This window comes from Pieris napi, chromosome 3, assembly GCF_905475465.1.
Source record: "Pieris napi chromosome 3, ilPieNapi1.2, whole genome shotgun sequence".
Classification (NCBI taxonomy): domain Eukaryota; kingdom Metazoa; phylum Arthropoda; class Insecta; order Lepidoptera; family Pieridae; genus Pieris; species Pieris napi.
The window spans coordinates 1,866,169-1,887,816 of NC_062236.1; the positions used below are offsets into that span (position 1 = coordinate 1,866,169).

The window sequence follows — 21,648 nt, forward strand, 5'->3', positions numbered from 1 at the left end:
GTGTATTAAACACTGTGCACTGTACCTCTAACCAGCCCTGCGATTCTGTAACTCACTTTTCGAACTCACACAGCGGTTTTCGCATCGGAGGTCGCTCTGAAATCAGCCGTGAAGCAGTCATTTTATGATTTGGCATTCTGATAAACAATAAACTACAAGCTCCCTCCTTATCAGAATGCAAAATCATAAAATGACTGCTTCACGACTGATTTGAGCCCGACCGCCGCTACGAAAACCGCTGTGAGAGTTCGAAATGTGAGTTACAGAATCGCAAGGCTGAACTTAAATTAATTAATAAACTACAAACAAATAGTTCACCGTATAACCCAGTATATAAAAACGATACCTTTCTCAAGGTGTTAATATAGTAATGCTAGTACAACGTTGACACAATTGGAATGGTTCATACTCGTATATTAGGTAAGCGGTAATAGGATTAATATATATGGCTTCATCAGACGCTGGACGTCAGCTCGAACTTGACACAATATATGTTTGAGGCCGATACTTAAATATTACGTGCGCGATAAAATTTAATGCCACGCTTACTAATTCATTATTCATAAAAAGAGTGGCGGAGAGTTTATTGCCAGTTCTTCTCTTCCGTTCTACGCCCTTGATTTGAGAACTGGCAGTAAATGTAAAATTAGAAGCATTAATATGTATATCTTTACTGACACGTCATAAGTTTACAATGTGTTACCTACATGATTAAATGATTTTTGATTTTGATTTCATTAAAAGTAAGTAAATACTATTGAAGGGAGATTAAATCAGCATGACGACAGGATGGTACAAAATCTTATGACTTGATAGAATACGTACTATACTAGACTTAAGGTCCTTTGAGAAGAATATAAATTAGCATCTATTTGCTGTCGTTAATTTCTATAAGAATCTCTATGCGTCATGATATTCGCAACTATTCCATGTGCCTCGTACGAACATGAATTATCTGCGTAATTCGCCAATGTTTCGGGTGTTAGGTAACTATGACACTAATTATGAAGACTGATATTTTCCAGCTTACCAAAGAGGATGTAATGATATTTGAAAAAGCGGGAAGAATTTGTTTAGCAGTAACAGTTTAGTTTTTCTTTAGAATTTTGAATAATAATTGTCCTTTGTTTAAGGTTTCATTTCAGTTTTTTTATGACTATTAATGTACTTATGTTTTAATGTTTAAATACATTCTCATTACAAAAAGAATGTATTTTATTTATATGAGAAACTTAATATGTATATACGAACGAGATACACGTCGCCATAGCCGTCCCAATTTTAGTATAGGCTCATTCTGATATGTATCTTTAATGCCCTTTTGAAATGGTTTTCTGTTTCATATAAATATTTGTTTATCAATGTAATCTATTTTGATAAATGTCAGTTGTAAGACTACTAATAAATATATATAATAGAAAAATAAAATTTTAAAAAGAATTACGAGAGTTCATGGGCGACTGAACACCAACTCGTTTGCTTAAAATCTAGTTGTTTTTAATATGTTTACACAAGTTTTATAACAGGGGACAAACGGCCCATAGACACTAATATTGCCAGAGGGCCCTAAAATAGTACTGTAGGTAGACTAAGAATAGTTTGTTGGTACAGATACCGGCAAACATCTTGAACAAATGTCCTTGCCTGCGCAGAAGCGCTTTTAGGTAGGGGGAGGGGGTGGCAGCGAAAGAGTGACGTGTCAATTGGTAAATTAGTTGACGTTTGTGTCCCGCGCTGCGTACGATGCGCAAACTTTTCTCCTATCCCTTGTTTAATGCTCAAGAAGTTTGCCGGTATCTGTACCATAGTTACAATTAAATCATTTAATAAATGGTAACCATGGTAACAAATATCCTAAGTCAATGAATAAAGCTAAGAGGTTGTCTCTTCAAATTACAGGTATCGCTACGGGAAGCACAGGTTCGGAATTTTCGTTCATAATAGTTTGTATTACCATAATTATTTAAGGCTGTATTTTCTTATATAGGATTTATCGTTGCTTTTTGGGTAAATTTTGTAATGTCAGTAGATATTATATTTCCCTTGTAGAGTTTTTGTCATTACATCGTACAGAGTCATTTATTAAGAATAAATTATAAGTTTCAATAAGATACACTTGGGCCGTAACATTTTTCAATGCTCAGCTTACTCAAATCTGTCAATATCTAATCCGGTATAATTGTATTGCTTATTAGCATTAGAGCAGTGTGGGCCATGTGGCTCCAGTGTGCGATTCTCATACCTGAGGTCGTAGGTTCGAACCCCAGCTGTGCACTAATGGAATATTCCGTAATGGAGTTGAATGAATTTTTTTGTATGCGTTTGGGTGGCGCCCTGGATGGTTTAGATTCACAAATCAGCCCGGCAGATGGCGCTGCACTCTGTGTCTAGGTTATTAATCTAAACAGCAAATAAACAGCTTGTATATATATATATATATAAATCTTCTGTGCATGTGTTCGTAATTAAACTCCTAAACGGCAGATTTTGTTAAAATATTTTGTGTGTTCATGTGGAGTCGAGAATGATTTACATTATTAGATATTTTGTATTGTATGTAAGACGTGTGTACAAGGCAACGTCTGTCGGATCCACTAGTTAAATATATAATATTGTTAGAAACCATTTAATAGATTTGAGTAAGCCGTTTGTGACTCTAAAACACATAAATTTTAAAGTTTGTAGATATAGATATATTATTTATATATATGATATATGATTTGTAGACCTCGTTTTTATATCAGTCAATGCTGTTACCATTTTGACGCAGTCGGAGGCATTTTACAAATAGCAACTGTAAATGGCAATTCAACTTTGCACTTCCGATTGATTTTCTTGTTTGCTATTTGAGTTATATCAAGTGTCAAGTCATATTTAGGTAAACAGAAACCTCCGTGGTTTGTTTGTGACCCACTGTGTACTCTAGAAGTATAGAACATCACTTCCGGTGAAAGAAGATTGTTTTTAGATCAGTTTTACAAACTGATTCTAATTAGGTTCCTTCAAGAAAAGAGCGTGTAAATTTTTAAAAGGCCGTCAACGCACTCGCGAGCCCTCTGGCATTGAGAGCGTCCATGGGCGGTATCAGTTAACATTGGGTGAGTCTGCCCGTTTGCCCTCTGTTCTATAAAAATAACTAAGTACCTACGGGGGTCCAGAGTTTTATTTCTAGACCAGAGATTTTTCAGACAATACCTAGTATGAATAATATTTAAACACTTGGCGTACACAGATTACTAAAAACAATGAGTGGAATTATTATTAAATAGGTTAGGTTATAAAAAAAATATGTTTATTATGGAATTTAAGATACAGGTATCACTTATTCTACGTCATTAAATTTGAATTTGTAGGCATCTATCTCTACTCATCGGCAAAGAAGACAGAGGGTGTAGGCCGAGAGAAAAAGCCGGCGTAAAAAACTCTCGGTACTCTTTTAAAATAGCAAATCATCAAACAACACTTATTTTCAAACAAATATCGCAAATTAATTAGAAGTAGCCTGTCTAGCACGAGTCCCAAGCCCTTTTATCAACTAGATAATCGTTAACTTTATAGTAAGCCTGTAAAAACACAGCATTTCTTTATTACATTTCTTAAATTTATTAAAAGGCAGAGATAAAAGCCTCTGGGATTTTATTAAAGAAGAGTATCCCTTTTCCCAAAAAAGAATTACTAACTGTAGATAGTCTAGTACGGGGAAATTGCAGCCTGCGTTTGTTCCGTGTATTAACATTGTGCGTATGTTCTATTCTCGTAAACTTATCACTATTTTTGTATACATACGTAATATTTTCATAAATATATTGCGAGGGAAAGGTATGTACATATAATATACATGTCATGATGTAGTCTATGTTATATATCAATGTTATTTAGATCTGTGTCGCAAGACGCAACGAGGTCGAGGTCTCGAATATTTGTTTCCTTCAAATCTTTAGTATTCCGCGCGCGGCGCCTGCGACCCTCCACAATATTACGTGTTGTTTATTACCAATTTCTTAGCACCTATGTATTATACAATTGGTGGCGTCGTCGAGGTTAGCTCTCGACATTCTTTCCGAGCCTCAGTGACGTCAATTGTACCAGTACTACACTGATGATAAAGATACGTTTTGATATTCTTAGATTTTTGATTTCATGTTTATTTAATGGATTAAAATTCGTAATTAATAAATTTATGACGGAATTAAAGATTGAAGAAGGGTGAGTGAAGACAACAGCCATACGATTGGCTGCCTTAACATCTTTTAAAACTCTTCTGCATAAACATTTCTTAACCATATCCTATCCTGCTCAATCGTGACTTTTGTAATACTTGAATCCGTGAGATTAGATTTTTAGTTTTTAGTTTGTTTTATTATTTTTTTGTATTATTTTAGATAAGGTTCTATAAATTTTATAAGATTTGGTTATGCACTCCTTGCACTTTACCTATCATATTTATTTTTTTTCCTTACTAGGGTTGCCTGGAAGATATCGCTTGTTAGCGATAAGGCCCGTTGCATCCCTTATATTTATGTATTTTATTTGTTTTTGTATAAATGTAACGAATAAATAAAAATAAACTAAATTAACAATTTTTTGTGAGATTGAAACAATCACTAGTTCTTTTATTACATATCAATTAAATAAATCGTGATTTTAATAATAATAAAATAAATAAATAAAAGCTTTATTTATGACAAAAGCGTTGTGACAGAATTTATATAACGCTAGTCCTCACACTAGGGAGGACTTTATTTCTTGAAAGGCACTGCCAATCGTGTGGGTACAAAGGTGACGCTATCTCTTGCTTATAAACAGGTGATCGTCCCGCTCATTTTGTTTTATCAGATAAAAATAAGTTTTTTATTTTTTATTTTAGGAGAACACGCAGATGTTATTTAATAACATTGTAATAAGCAGTTTGTTAATTATAATATAAATTAGTGTTTTTATGTTGAATTAAAAAATAGACTTAAACTATGGTTTAGGCAAAATTTCGACGATGGTCTAGTGGTTTCAGCGTGCGACTCTGATTCCTGAGTTCGTAGGTTCAATCTTCGGTTGTGCACCTACCAATCACTTTCATCGCCCTCGTGCGGTGAAGGAAAACATTGTGTCAGGCACAGTGGGCTGATCTACTTATTATGAAAATTAAACAGTCACGAAAGAGATGCAAAATTATGAGGCCCAGACCTCAAAAGGTTGTAGCACCACTGGTTTTCTGGTAAATTAAATGATATATATACATATAACTAAAACTACGCCTTGCCCTAATAGTATTGGATGATTCGGTGTTACCTCCTTTTTAACCGACTGCAAAAAACCGAGAAGGTTATCAATTTGACTTGTAATTTAATTTCCTACTCGATGTACTTTAGGTGCCCAAAGACAAGGCCAGTTTGTAATGATTTATTATTATTTCGGCAAAGTTAAGGACATAATCACTCAGAATGTCGAAATCAATAATAAAGGACGGAGTTTTGTTCTGCATACGAAACGAGAGTCGCCAACAAATAAATCCAGCCACAGATTAAAGCAAACAGTGCGCTGTGAAGACGCTGATCATGATTTGGATATTTAGTCAGAAAATACTTTCGAGGAACCTAGTAACCACATATTTCATATACATAAGAGACTCAGATATAATGGAATTTAAGCCCTATATTCGAATGTACAAGAGATATTCTAAATAACAACATCAACGTTTTACATTTGTTTCGGTACAAACTATGCTAAAAACATTGACGTATTGTAAATCTATATAATAAGGAAAAGGTGAGACTAGTAGGTACTTCTTTCGAAAGAAATAAGCGAATCAAATGGATTTTTAAGAACAAAAAAACACACACATTTCATATTCTCACACACACCACAAACATTAGTATATTGTTTTTGTTAGTACATAATATTTGTAGAATATGGTGGCTTCATTTTTAATTTATAAAAAAACTCTGTACAGAATGTATTAAATGACAAATTTAAAAGTTTAGTAACATACAATGCACAGAGGTGATGAGAACTTGGAGAAACTGATCGTGGTCGTAATACAGAAGGCGTGGATCACGAGGCCGTTCAACCAGATGGACCGATCATCATCCTCAAAACTATACCCTGTATAAGAGTGGCGCTGGACACAGATGGAAACAGTTAGTCCCCTTCAGATGTTGTCTTGCTCATGATGCTCAGATATGACAGAAGAGAGAGTACACACAATATTAAATCATCAAATTTGTATTCAATACATGATAAAGGCTTTGTTTAATATCTTATTGTTTGGTTTAATCTGTGTAAATGTGACAATGGTTTTCCCTTGATAACATATGCAAATAATAATTAGGTATTGTAGTTTCACTTAAGAGGATAATGAGAAGGGTCAATGATGTTATTATCGCAATTTTAAAGGAAAATAATTACGCTTGGTGACCTAAACCTAGACCTGGATTCAGGGCTGTAAGGGCGAGAAGTGTAAATTTTAATAAACTTAACGTAATATATAGAAAGGAGCATTTTAATTATACACGGTTATGTATTCACGTGTAAATTGTTTATTGTATTGAATGGTACAGTATTTTGTGCTCTTTTTCTAACCTTACTATATCAAAGTCAAAATCATTTATTCATATAGGCAATGTACACTTATGAACGTCAAAAAGAAATACATATCTACCTAATCGATGTCCAGATTTAATATGTACTTTTAAAGATTCGAAGTGTTAATAAATAAATAATTTTGAGTCACGGATATAACTACTAGACCAAAGGAACTTTAAATTAAACTGTTTTCTCACGTTTATTTATATGCCAAGTTACGAGAGCAATAAAGACAAAATTCAATAGAAATATGGGAATAGAAAAAGTATACAGTCGTTGTCGGTGAAATGTCTCAAATTTATCTATTTATTTATAAGTCCTAAAACAATATGTATGCCTCAAATATACAAGAATGTATGATTTCCCAAATTTTATACACATGCACATTAAATTAAATAAGAACATAAAAAAATTCAAACTAGCAAAAAAAAAATTAAACAAGCAAACAGCAAAAATCTCAAACTAAATAGAAACTTAAACCTCATGAAGAGATCATTAAACAGAAATATCTTATATAGGAATACAGATCTGTAGAATAACCACGTCGAAGGAAGGTGTGCTCTACTTTTGGTGACTCTCTATTGGAGTTCGGCCGTCAGTCTCGTGAAGCTAGTCTTCTCCTGTGCCAAATGCCAAATTTCCACTTACGTTACGAAGCCATGATTTTTCTACCAACACGCCGTATGGCGTTGTACCTGTTAACGTAAAATGGTAAACACCGTTAGATTGTAATCTATCTCGCGAGATTGGAAACTGTCGAAAGATTGTGAACCTCAACGAACTGCTTACAATTTAACGTATTATTATTCGGTAGATTGCAAACTTCTTTGGTCAATTACAGATTAATTTTACTTCCCAACAATTTCATATAACTACCGAATAATAATACGTTAAATTGTAAGCAGTTCGTTGAGGTTCACAATCTTTCGACAGTTTCCAATCTCGCGAGATAGATTACAATCTAACGGTGTTTACAATTTTACGGTGACATACCCATTACAATTCATTGAACGAGGTGGTAGCATGGCGCAACACGTATCCAGGTACCCAACTTTCTGTTGTTTAATGTTCTGCATAAGTTTTTTCGATTTTCCAACTCGTTTAAGAACTTTCTCGTTAGATACCTTTTTCAGTTGCATGCTTCCAAAGCACGCCTGCCTCGTGGTACAGGGTTATGTTGGACTCGCTCCTGTGTATACCCATCTACTACCAGCAATCGCCCGAGGTGGACAAGGTAACAAGCCTTGCAAGAGAGCTTCCTCCAACCAAAAAGGGAGACTCAATAAACAGGGATACAATATCTTAATGAATTCTATGTGTTATTCTGACGTATAAGCTATATTAGTGTAAAGTTTCATTAAAATCCATTCAGTAGTTTTTACATGAAAGCGTAACAAACATCCATCCATACTTACAAACTTTCGCGTTTATAATATTAGTAGGATTTGTCACAACCCTGCCGTACTAGGCATGCGGTCGCACTTGACCGCCGATCACGACCCTGGGCAGTGTCGTAGACGCACTGCGATATTTCGATAAACAATAAACTATTAGGCCCTATATGGAGACGGTAGTGCGAATATCAGCCCATTTCGTCCGCATATGGCGTTGTTTTCGTGCGTGCGCACTGTTAAGTTGCATCATTATGTCGCTAGAACTAAATGCCTATGTCAAAATTAATTACGTTTGACACAGTCGTATATTGCTGTTTCTGTTCCTACTTAAACTGAACTGTCACTATTATCAGATTAAAAAAATAACATTAATCTAGAAGATTAGTGTTGGCCAAGTGGCTTTAACGTGCGACTCTCATCCATGAAGTCATAGGTTCGATCCACCAATGGACTTTCTGTCTATGTGCGAATTTAATATTCGCTTGAACGGTTATGGAAAACATCGTGAGCAAACCGACTTGCCATAGACCCAAAAAGTCTATGGCGTGTCAGGCACAGGAGGCTGATCACCTACTTGTCTATTAGAAATGATCATGGATCTGAGGCCCAGACCTAACAAGGTGTAGCACCACTAGTTTTTTTTTAGTTTTTTTTATATTTAGAAGATGGAACATTACCGGTTCGTTTCTGCTTTAAGGTGCTTTTGAGCCTACCAAAGTGAGACAGTTATAGTTTTACCGGAAATTTTTCTCCAGGCTCACAATATGCGTTAACCACTAAGCCATGCTGACGGTTAAGAAAGCAGCAAAAGAATGTAAAATAATAATATAATAATAATATGATTGGACAATTCACACCAATTGACCTAGTCCCATCCTAAGCTGGTGAAGCTTGTGTTATGGGTACTAGGCAACGTATAAATATTATAGATAGATAGACATATAAATACATATTTTAAACACCCAAGACCTAAGGACAACACCAAATGCTCATCACATCGATGTTTGTCTCAGCCGGGGATCGAACCCGGGACCCATGGATTCGCAGTCAGGGGTACTAACCACTAGACCAATGAGCCGTCTGATGATGATGTAACAGCCTACTACAAATTAATTAATTGTTATATAAAAGTAATTTTGAGTTTAACAACCAAAAAATAGTAGAATGCTAATTTTATAGAAAACTATTTGTCTCATAGCAATTACGAATGTTATTTTTTTTATAGAATCCTAAAGAAAAAGGCTTTAAACAACGTCTTTTTAATTGGCTAATAAATATTTTGATTAAAGAGATCTTTGCGAAGGGAGGCTCATTTGTGCTCGCAGCTGCTCTGATTGACTCTCTTGGGTCCGTAAGAAGCTTTAGAACCGCAAATTGCTTGAAAACAATTGGATGCTTTGTACTATGGACTTAATATATATAAATAATAGTATAAAAGGCAGTATTTCAAACACAAGCCTTTAAAAGCGCTGATACATTTGATCATGTAATCGCTAAATAGAAGGTCGGTTTTTATATATTACTAGATTTTATATAGTATATAGATGCTGAATATATAGAGAGTATGTGTGAGCCCAAGATTTTATTTATGTATGTCCTGCCTTGCGATTCTGTGAATAACTACTTTACGACTGATTTGAGCGCGACCGCCGCTGTGAAAACCGCTGTGAGAGTTCGAAAAGTGAATTACAGAATCGCAAGGCTGTGACCATTTGACAGTGAAAGTGTGGCCCGAACCCATTCCTATTAATGCCATTATACACCGACATATCTACACACATATACACACATATATGGTGATATGAAATGGTAATTAATTAATATAAACACCTCTCACCACGCTTTAGGTAATTTAAGTTTCATCTATTTTTTTATAACATTTAATTATACAGGGAATCCTGATCGCATTTATACTTGCCTGTCATTAAATGATAAAAAATATTTTGCTTTAGACTATGGCGGAAGCACACGAAATGCGTTTTGTAATTATATAATTGCGATAAACCCATTTTAACCTGCAAAGTGACTAATTTGCGGGTAACATAACATGGACACTCTCAATGCCAGAAGGCTCGCGAGTGCGTTGCCGGCCTTTTAAGAATTGGTACGCTATTTTCTTGAAGGACCCTAAGTCGAATTGGTTCGGAAATACTTCAGTGGGCAGCTACTTCAGTGGGTTCCACAAAGTGGTGGTGCGTGGCAAAAACTGCCTTGAAAAATGTGTTTAAATCAAATCAACAATGGAAAAATTTTGCTTAACGTGCTTAGTATACTTTTACGATACACCAACGTCGTATTTAGTGATAGTGAAAAATACCATTAAATTACCATAAAACCTCTAGTACGTAGGTCACGAATCACGATGTTTTTATTACTTCAAATAATACTTCAAGCTGACAGCTACCTGAAAATTTTCTTATCGAATTTTCCGATGAAAAGTAATTAGCGACAATTCGGAAATTATGTAACGTAACCTAGAGGTAAGATGGATCGTGGTCGCCGTGACAACGCGAGATGAGTGATAGCGTGGCCTTACTGTTATCAAGTGGTAGGAATCTTCGATAGTGCACGTCTCTGTGCTACCATTCGTACAGAAGCCTTCTCAGGCAACACGCGAACAACGGCCGCTGCTCGCGCGCATTGTTGCACAACAGGATATCATGCGAAAATAGACCGTAGTGATTTAATCTGGACAATAGTGAAGTGATTTTATTACAATGGGTGAGTGGAGTGATTAATTATTAATATTATATTTGTGTGTATGCGCAACGTATAATGTGAAACTATACGGTTGCCAATCAATGTGACAGTCTTTGCGGTTGAAGATCCAAGATCATTCTTTGTTGTATAGAATATTGACTTTTGGATAGAATTCGTTTGACGATCTATTGTTTTAGGTATGACAGTTAGTGACAATGAGTAAAGATTTTAGCGAATTAACTTTTAAAATAAGTTTATAGTACCTATATAAGTAATTTTTTATTAATTGAGGTTTATCTATATGTAAGATAGACTACATTTTAGATCTAATAGAAACTTTGGAAATTTTGATTTAGATGCATATTTGTAAATGTATTTATTTATTTACACTTTGTTGCATTACAATATAAAAATTTAACATAATTAAATGTAAAGGAGGGCAACTGGCGGCCTTATCGCTTTCGAGCGATCCCTTCCAGGCAACCACTGTGATAAAATCAAAATGAGCAATAAAGCTAACTAATAATATCGATAAATTAATTATAACGCATTAAGTATTTAGATATTAATAGGACCTTTTGCGTATCGTATAGAACCACTAAATTTGAAAAAAAATAAAACAATTTGGTAGTGGTACATAATCGTATTGGCGCGTATATTGCTCTGAAATCTTGTGATCAATTTTATGGCGATTTATTACTGTACACGATTTACAAAAACTTTCAGTAATGTAATACATATACTATTTATACAGGGCGTTGCGTAATAAATGTAATGTGGGCAGATATAGTGGCGGTTCAAAAATATGTGGCTTATGTTTAGTAAAAGTCAATCGGTTTTCAAAAATACACCAATTATTTATGGAAATGTTTTCTGGTTTAACGGCTTTTTACTCTTATGATAATTAAAAAATCCTTTAAAAATAGAACCGATACTGAACTGGCCTAAAACGTAAGAATTTGTTTTCTTATTTCTATAAAATGATCTTGTATTATTTTTCTCTTAAATAATGGTAATTTTTTTTAAATAACATAATAAAGCATTTTTTTTTTGACGGTGCCAAAATCAATGAGTATGTAATGTAATAACTGATTTGATTGATTTGATTGACCATTCGGTCCTTGTACTTGGATATTCTTAGGAAATCGATAAAAATACTTGACTATTATGGACTCGGCACCGACTTTGACTTTGACAGAAAATATTTTAATTAAACGTAATAATTACCTAAATTAATTTTTTTTATATGTAGTTTTATATAATGTAGTTTTTTTTTATTAAAATCAAAAATCTATTTTTTAAAATCCTACAATGTGCCGATTTTGAGTGCTGTTCTGTTTGCCGATTAAGAAAATCAATTAATAGAAACCTAAGAACAAAATCAGGTTGTAGCGCCACTGGTTGTATACTACCCAATTTGAATGAAAGAAATTTTGAAACTTTTTTGTCAACTTTTTTTTTCAAACCTAGGTTCAGGCCCCAACCTATTTTCTTTCATGTGCGCAATTACGTATGTGTGCATACATAAAACGACGTGTGTCAGGCACAAATGCAACTCATACAGACTCAAAAAGTGTTCTTCTACCCCGTGGAAGGATTACAAAAACATAGACAAGCCATAAATTTATTAAATAAACGTCATTGCTATTTATTTTCTGTTTCATTGTATGCTTTGCGTGTACGGGTGATTCATAGACAACGGGTACGTTGTCAACGTGATTCTGTCATAAACAAAACATAAAAGACCTCCCATAATTAAAGTCCCGCGGCTAGTATTAAAATATATCCAACTGTTCCAAAAGTAGCTAACTCCTCCCTCAAAGGCCGTCAACGCACCCACTAAAATGGGTGTCCATGGTTTTGCCCGTCCCGTAGGCTTGTTTGCCCCAAATATGCTACATAAAAATTGTCTTTCTTTGTATGTATAGGTTTTATTTTAGTAAAACTTCCTTTACGACAATAAATGCGATAAAAACGCGATAAGCTGATGAGGCAGACTATCGCTTTGCTGAAAAGCACTCGAAACGTTATGTAAATAATGAATTAAGTTTAATTTTATTTAAATACTAGCTGACCCGGCAAATGTTTGTTTAGCTATGTATATTATTTCTAGGAAACATATTTTTAGTTTAATAAAAATAACTATCTACAATAATAAAAAATAGGGGTTGGTCGTAGAGGGGGGAAAATTAGGGATTGTATGTATTTTTGTATGCTGTATCATAAAAAAATTAAAACAAAAAAAAATCACTTCATCAGTTCAATTGGGGTTAGTTCACTTAGGGGTTTGAAATATAGATAGTAGCCGCTTATCATACTTACTGAATATGCATTAAAAAATTTCATAAGTATCGGTTGAGCCGTTTCGGAAGAGTATGGGGACGAACATTGTGACACGATAATTTTATATATAGAGATAATATATGACACATTTTTAAATGAATTTTTTGCGCAGGAAAGGTTTGAGTCGTTTTTCTACCATACTATGTTTATAACGATTTTTTTCTACGATAACTACGTGTCACAAAAAGTCTCAAATAGATGACTTGTAAAATGTTCCCAAATATGCCCTCTACATAGCAATGTCAGAACTTATTAAACAATTTTATCTGCGTACATATCAACAATTTTACGGCGGTAAAATCCTTCATCTAATTTTGACGAAAAAAATTGATTTATCATACAAATGTTATGTGATAAGATAGTGAGTGTGACAATTTAATCATGTGTGCACATGTTATGTACTGATGCTTATATGGTTTGTTTATAGTTTTAAATTAAAAATATGTCTAGTCTGCCTGCTGTTTACTCGTGTTTAAATTGCATGCGATATAAGTCTTTGATGGCGAAAGACTCTCAGAAAAGATGAAAACCTCTTTACGGGTTTTTAAAAACATTCGATTTTAGAACAACGGATGTGGCCGGCGAGACAGTCGCAAAGAAACAGTTGAACGTCGGCCACATTCCCATTTCATTTAATATTCGAAATTACAACCATATGGTTGCATGTATATACATCAACATATGAAGTAATGTAGACACCGCAATTATAATCGAAATAAATAAAACAATAATACTTGAAAATGAACACTTCAGAACAGTTCTCGTGTGCTTCTTCTTCTCGTATGAATACATATATTTGACTAAATTATTTCGCCGTATATACAAAGAGGATTAGCTTTCTAAAATATACAGTTTTTATAAAAAAATAAAATAAAAATATATAAAAAAAATTATTATTTTGCAATCTGCTAAAAGCTATCTAAGTAAACTTTTTGATATTTTATGATTAAAAATTCTAAATATTAGATCACATATCTGAAGGTTTTGAAAAAGAAATTCTTTATAATAATACTTTTTTTTTATTTATGTCCTAAAGCATCATGTTTGCTTTAAATATACAAGAAAATATGACTTCACAAATTTTACACACATACACTCGATTATATTAGAACATAAAATTTTCAAAACTAGCAATGAAAAAAAATAGACGAGCAAAAAAAACTAAATAAAAACTTAAACCTCATTATACCTGTGATAAACAAAATTACGGTAATAGTGATTGATTGAAAAAAGTTCAAAAAATTTACTACATGCAAATTATAAAAAAAATATTTTTTTTTTAAATTAATTAAACATACTCTGGACTGAAATTTGCTAGGCAACCCATATGGATTATATTTATTGACATATTAAATTATATATAAAATAAGTTTCATTAAATAAGCATCTCGGTGAAGGTCGTTGTATAGCGGGATCTTAGACCATAAGTTGGAAGATTGTTGTAAAATATATCAATACTTTCATTAATTTTGTAATTAATATATTTTAATATAATAATACCATTACATATGAAAAACGAAGAACAAGACAATAATAAAAATTAAAAAGGCGCTCATGAGTTAATCGGTTTCGGTTGTTTTATGGATGTGTTCAAATAAAACACTTTGAATCTGGGTAATAACTAGCTTGTTTAAAACATGAGCTTATAACTAAGATAACATTAGGGGTAGGGGGTTGGGACGCTGTATTAACAAAAAACTAACTTATTGAAGAGTTCGTAGATCTAAGTGACACTTATGTATTTGGATATTATCGGAAACGAGAATGTTAAATTACAATTTATGATGTGGTCAAAAGTAAAGGGCGTTTTTTGGCTTCAAGTGTGCGGTGATTGTTTACATTTTCTTTACGCTTCTAATTATTAATAAAGATATATATTATACATATGTAATGTTAGGTTACATAACTCACGTCACAACAATTATAATTTTGTACTTTAACGTAAGATCCCTATCATACAAAGACAATTAGATCTGAACAATGCGTTGACGAAAATCAAAGAAAAAAAAAGAAAGAAAAATGGAAATAGAAAAATATGAAGGAGGCGCAAACCCTAAAAGCCATGCAACACTAGACCACAAAAAATTCTAACTTAATTTTTACAACTTCAACTAACACAACTAATATTTATTTATGTATAATACTTTATTACCTTATACCTCCATAAACATACATATAAAAAAAATTTAATAGCTGCGGCTAATACTCATATTAAGAAATGTTAATTAACCAATTTTTGTATGATTATATATGATTCATTAGAAAGGCTCTAATAATTATAACCAAATAGACAGCTATGCAAGTGTTTGTGTATCTTACGCCCACGGTGTTACTGGCATTACTGCTAAACATTCTGAGAAGAGATCATGTTTAATTAATAACTAATCAGCATTAATAATGCTGTGGAGTATTCATATGTCTTTGTTATTGCAAAGTTGTCTATCGTATTAATTACCAATTAGCGGTAATTCGTTTAGTGGAACCGATCTAAACATAAACATGTGAATGGGAACTAATATAGGAGTTTGGTAGTAATTAAACGAAATGGATGGGCGTGTCGGCAAATTTGGAGAAAAATCAATAGATATAGATGCTATGGAAGAAAAATTACTACACTAACTACACTTATGTGTGTCTGTTATGGCTGTGAACACACTATTTCTGATCTGAAATTATCGTGATTCATGTCCAATTTTTCTTTTTCATGTATCCTTTTTTAATTTAGTTTTCTGTTTCTGTTTTAGTTTTGTCTAAATAACTATGTGTATTATGTATTTTTGCACTTCTTGCCTACCTTATCTATTATTTTTTTCTTAAAAAGCCTGGCAAAAATCGCTCGAAATCGATAAAGCCGCCAGTTGCCATCCTTTTCATTTAATTTTGTTAATTGTATTATGTTTCAACGAAGTGTTAATAAATAAAAATAAAATAATAATAAATATATCTATCATAATATGTCAACCAAGTCAAACGCGTAGAAACGCGGGATGCCCTCTGCTCCACTTGGTTTATAACCATAACCATAACTCGTATAACCATCCTGATCGGTCCTGAGCAGCTCTTAATTAATTCCATCATTCCAGCTTCCCTCGCCTTGCAATGATGCTTCGTTGCCAGGTCTGTTTTGGGCGACCACGCTTCTTTTTGCCTTGAGGATTTCAGTCAAGGGCTTGCTTTGCAATCTGACTTTGAGCCCTACGCAGCGTATACCACCCATTTCCACTTTCATTTTATAGACCTGTAAATTGGCACCTAATCGCACCTCCCCCATAGCCCCCATAGCCTCCGAAGATTTGCGAACACATTTATGCGTATCACATAAAATAATGATATGAAAAAAATGTATCCATAAATCTAAAATTTATAAAAATAATATTATTAATACGATATTATGTCGCATTTAGTTTATATCATTAGTTTCTATTAAACATAGATAAAACTTAACAATGCTCCAAAACGCTATGTAACATTGCCATTGTAGAAACCGTACTAAAAAGAAGTAGTTTATTCAATCTTAATTTGAATTCTTTATTAACTTAATGCATAGAAATGTATTACTAATTCAAAAAATTATCTAAAACGTAATATCATATAGCCGAAAAAATAATTCAATGTTAGAAACTATAACATTTATATATATATATATATATATATATATATATATATATATATATATATAAAATATATACATATATATATATATATATATATTTAATAAAAACAAAGACATGATTAATTAGCTTCATAGTTATATTCTAGAACATATACACAATATACTTACTTCAGTAAACAGCATCTTATCTAAAACAATAGAATATTTCATTCATAGAATTATGAGGGTAGATAATCCTTCGCAAAATAAGGTCAGTGCAGCGCCCTCATAGTTGAATGCATTCAACTGCACACCATTTCCGCCTCAATCACGGTCACACAAGACCTAAAGTGGCATACGAGGAAAATACTATAATTTAAGATGCAGTACTAGATATTATTCAGTGTTATTGCGGATTGTAGAAAGATCGTGTGTCAAAAATGATTGTTGAACAGCATTTGACTGTGACGAGAACTTTACGTCCGGTTTTGTCAGTTAAGTGTCTTTATATAGTATCAAGGTTTAGGATAGTGAAATTATAGCGTTTGCGCAGGTGCAATAAACAATAAATAATCGGCGCGCGATCTCCGTTGCCGTCGCCAAATTTTGTTTCGTAATGAAAGTGATGTGATAATTCTCTTTACAGGTTTAGATTTCTTGGAACATGGAGCGGACTTCGAAGCTGCTATTTCGGCGACTGGTATGTTATTTATTAATATTTCAAGATTAAGTATTGTTTTAAGAATATAGTCGTATTATTAGAATAGAATAATAATAGGTTAAAAAGTGTGTTCTTAGTTGGATGAAATTGTAGAAATAATTAATATTTTGATTACATGCCGTCAATATGTTGGATTCTAAAATGGTAAGGGAATTGAGATTTTGTTCTTTGCTAAAAATAATCGATCCTTCGAATTAGCTATAGTCTAATTTATAAACGGCAATATTTATATTATAACTTAATGTATGTTGAGGATTCATTCCAATGTATAATTAAAAAAGGAGCTATTATATTTTAAGCATTTATATACGCTTCAGTATTTTTTAACATAACTTCTAGAAGTAGTACTTCCAAGTAATTCTTAGAAGCTCTAGGGCTTGATAGATTCAATCTTTAGCTAAATATATAGTTCATATTTCAAAGTACAAATCTTTATTTACAGGCTTTGGTCGATTCCACTTCTGTCTCCTCGCCATCACCGGACTGATCTATGCAGACACTGCCATTGGTATCACGATTGTGTCTTTCGTGTTGCCGGCTGCGACATGTGACTTCAAAATGACATCTTCTGATAAGGGGTGGTTGACCGCTGCCCCTATGTTGGGTGAGTTTATGTTAAGCAGGCCCTTATGTTCAAAATTATAAAAATGTCAGCTAAGCTATGTATCCAATAATTATTTTAGTGTTCTTTTGATTTTAGCATAGTCTGCCAACAACATAGCAATTAGTTATTTTTTCTAGAAAACTTATTGTTATTATTATTATACACTACTTAGACAATAATTAATATAATTAGCAAATTTCAAATGACTAGAGGATATTACACATAAATCAAGCATAAAGGCTTAGAAAAGACTCGATTAAAAGCTGTAACAATGAAGTTTTCTAATAAACCTAATAAATTACTCGCCAATGTATTGCTCGGAAGTTTTATCAGGCGTTTTAAATTATAATAAAAAGTCTGCATAAGTATCTTCTTATATTATTTTTATTTCCCAAAAAAATACGGATATGACAAAAAAATCATAGATACAATATTATGTGAACTAGATACTAAAAACTAATACATATAAATTTTATTACAATACTAGAAGCAGTGGCGTAACTATACCATCTGGGGCCCGTGGCAAATTTTGATTATCCCTATCACTTAAAATCGTCACGTTGTACACAGTTTAATTTTAATAATCTGTTGGGCAGGGGCCCACTTGGGTCCGGGGGCCCATGGCTCATTTTATTATTGTTATTGTTACGTCACTGACTAGAAGCTTAGTAGGTTCATCAAAAGATTATATTATTATCTTGTTGAAACTTATTGAGCGTCCCCTGAGGTCGTAGAAATTATTCTAATCAAAGATTATGTGTAATTCATTCAAATCACTTAAAGTAATATTTTTCCTTATAGGTATGGTCATCGGTTCCTACTTCTGGGGATGTCTGGCTGATACCAAAGGTCGTAAGGTTGTGCTGGTCTCCACACTGCTGTTGGATGGCTTTGTCGGCATCTTATCGTCAATGGTCCAGATGCTACCCATCTTCATGGCTTGTAGATTCATTAACGGTTTTGCGTAAGTTTTGTTCTTTAGTTTTTGTGATATAAAAATTATTAAATATATATTAAACACATAAGAAATATCATACTAAAATAAGAATTAGGGGTGTTACGTTAAATTAATTATGTATATTTATTTAACGAATATTATGTATTGTCTTTGATTCACTAGTACTACACATTCGAACATAAAGCTAAAGAATATATAAAACATAACATATTTTATTAGTAACAAAAGTTGACTCTTCTTTAATGGTTTTTCTCATGTTTTTTGTTCAATTGTAAAACTATAATCTGCATTACAGCGTCGCTGGCGCCATGGGAATCTGTTTCCCATACCTCGGCGAGTTCCAAGCTACAAAATACCGTGAGAAAATCCTGTGCTGGATGGAAATGTTTTGGACTCTTGGTGTCATCTTGCTACCACGTAAGTTAAACACACATACAAATAATTGACGAAAACTAATCATAATTAATTTGATAGCAGTTGCAGCAGTTGGCCTAGTGGCTTGAGCGTGCGACCCTCAACCCTAAGGTCGTACGTTTGTGTCACGGCTGGGCACCTTTTCTTTTTATGTGCGGAATTAAAAATTGAGATATTTAATTAAGACACTTTACCTTGAATATTATGTTGATATGATATAATATATGAATCATACATTAATGAAGATTGATATAACAATTAAATACTAACAATTGTGGCGAATCCACATTACACTATTGTGGAGGAAGGAAGATGCTGCTCTTCCTCCAACCTCATGAAAGAAAGAAAAAACTTTACCTATTATACACAATAACAGGATATTTAGGCAAAATAAAGTGCACTAGGATTCCCTGTGTTGTTGCCAGTCAGTCCCTTCCTTTTGACATGTGAACTTTACAGAGATCCACACTAACCACAGACTGGCCCGAAGGACCAAGTGGCTAAGGTCCAGAGTATGTTGTTGTGGCCTTAGTGGTCGGAATTGCGTTATCGCATTTCAGGGTTTGACGTCATCGCAGTAATTGTAGCCGTAGACTATAGCTGTAGCTACATTATAATTATTTAATATTTAAAACACCTTACAGTTTTCGCCTGGGCTATCATCCCAATACAAGGAATCAGGATGGAAGCCAGTGGCTTCTCGTACGATTCATGGAACTGGTTTGTGGCTGCTTGCGCCGTGCCGTCCCTCCTCCTTGGGTTTTGGCTAATGACCTTCCCCGAAAGTCCCAAGTTTATGATGGAGTGCGGTGATTACGATGATGCTCTTGCATGTCTGAAGACCGTGTACAAACAGAACACTGGTGATGATCCCGACAACTACCCGGTAAGATTTCGAAAATTTGATGATTAGAAAATTATTAAATATTATACTAGCTGCCCCCGCGTACTTCGTTTCTCTTTAATGTGATTTTACTTAGCCTATCTTTTTATTACATACCAACATGGTTCATTTACTTATTTTTTTTCTCTATATAAAACCGCAGAGTTCAAGAGATAGGATTTTAATTAACAAATAAAAATAGAGGTTGATCATAGAGGGGTGAAAATTAAGGGTTGTATGTATTTTTGTATCCTATATCATAAAAAATTTAAACAAAAAATTGTTTCTAAAAAATAAAAAAGGGGTTTGAAAGGTGAAAGTAGCCGATTCTCAGACTTACTGAATATGCATAAAATATTTCATAAGAATCGGTCGAGCCGTTTCAGAGATATGGGAACGAACATTGTGACACGAGAATTTTATATATTACTAGCTGACCGGGCAAACGTCGTTTTGCCATGTATATCATTTATAATAATAAATAGAGGTTGATCGTAGAGGGGTGAATCTTTTGGGTTATATGTATTTTTTAATGCTGTATCATAAAAAAATAAAAATTATCTACAAATTAAAAAAATAATTTAGGGGTGGACTACCCTTAACATTTAGGGGGCTGAAAAACAGATGTTGTCCGATTCTCAGATATACCCAATATGCAAACAAAATTTCATGAGAATCGGTCGAGCCGTTTCGGAGGAGTTTAACTACAAACACCGCGACACGAGAATTTTATATATTAGACTTCTCGAGAAGTAATACGGGTAAGGTTTAAGAGTCTAGTAAGAAATCCGTATTTCTAAGAAGATTTGAGAAAACCATAATGTCAGTGATTAGCCACCTGTGTCGTACATGCAGCTGCACATAAGGAAAAATTATGATATTTATAGAGGGTTGTACGCCACTACATGTTTGACTTAGGGCGAAATCTTCTCGTTAATTGGCGATTTAAATTACGCCTTCAGTACCAGTAGTTTTTACCAATTCTTGAAAGGCCGGCAACGCACTCGCGAGCCCTCTGGCATTAAGAGTGTCCATGGGCGGCGGTATCACATCAGGTGAGCCTCCTGCCAGTTTGCCCCCTGTTCTATAAAAAAAAAGAAAGATGATTGATTTAAGAGTCAGCTAATAAATATATCCATCTCTCCCCAGATCAAAAGCCTCAAGGAGAAGCAACGCACGATATCAGTAGCATCACAAAGCTCTCAGAAGTCGGTGCGGTCACTCAGTATGCGCAAGCCTAAGGATCTTAAACGATTGTTCAGCGAAATCTGGACTCAGACCAAGGCCCTATGCAGACCTCCCTACCTCAAATACACGATACTCACTTGTCTCATTCAGTTTGGCTTAACTACTAGGTAACATCTGATTTCTATTAATCATGTAATTGCAAAACTTTAATAAGCCTTATTCATCCATATCTTATAGACATACATTTAACAAAAATAAATACAATTGTAACT

General features: G+C 33.6%; 1 protein-coding gene across 3 annotated transcripts in view; it reads left to right on the forward strand.

Moving 5' to 3' along the window:
* LOC125063749 (synaptic vesicle glycoprotein 2B-like) overlaps positions 1-21,648 on the forward strand; it is a 31,677-nt gene that overhangs the window by 5,776 nt on the left and 4,253 nt on the right. Inside the window, exons 2-8 of one of the 3 annotated variants that reach the window (XM_047670349.1) lie at positions 1,900-1,920; positions 17,255-17,308; positions 17,772-17,933; positions 18,735-18,897; positions 19,187-19,308; positions 19,950-20,191; positions 21,338-21,543. In XM_047670349.1, the coding sequence (XP_047526305.1) occupies positions 1,900-1,920; positions 17,255-17,308; positions 17,772-17,933; positions 18,735-18,897; positions 19,187-19,308; positions 19,950-20,191; positions 21,338-21,543 (970 nt within the window). Of the gene's footprint in view, positions 1-1,899; positions 1,921-10,502; positions 10,695-16,997; positions 17,104-17,254; positions 17,309-17,771; positions 17,934-18,734; positions 18,898-19,186; positions 19,309-19,949; positions 20,192-21,337; positions 21,544-21,648 lie in introns of those variants that run through there. The other 2 variants (XM_047670351.1, XM_047670350.1) reach the window with 2 other exon arrangements.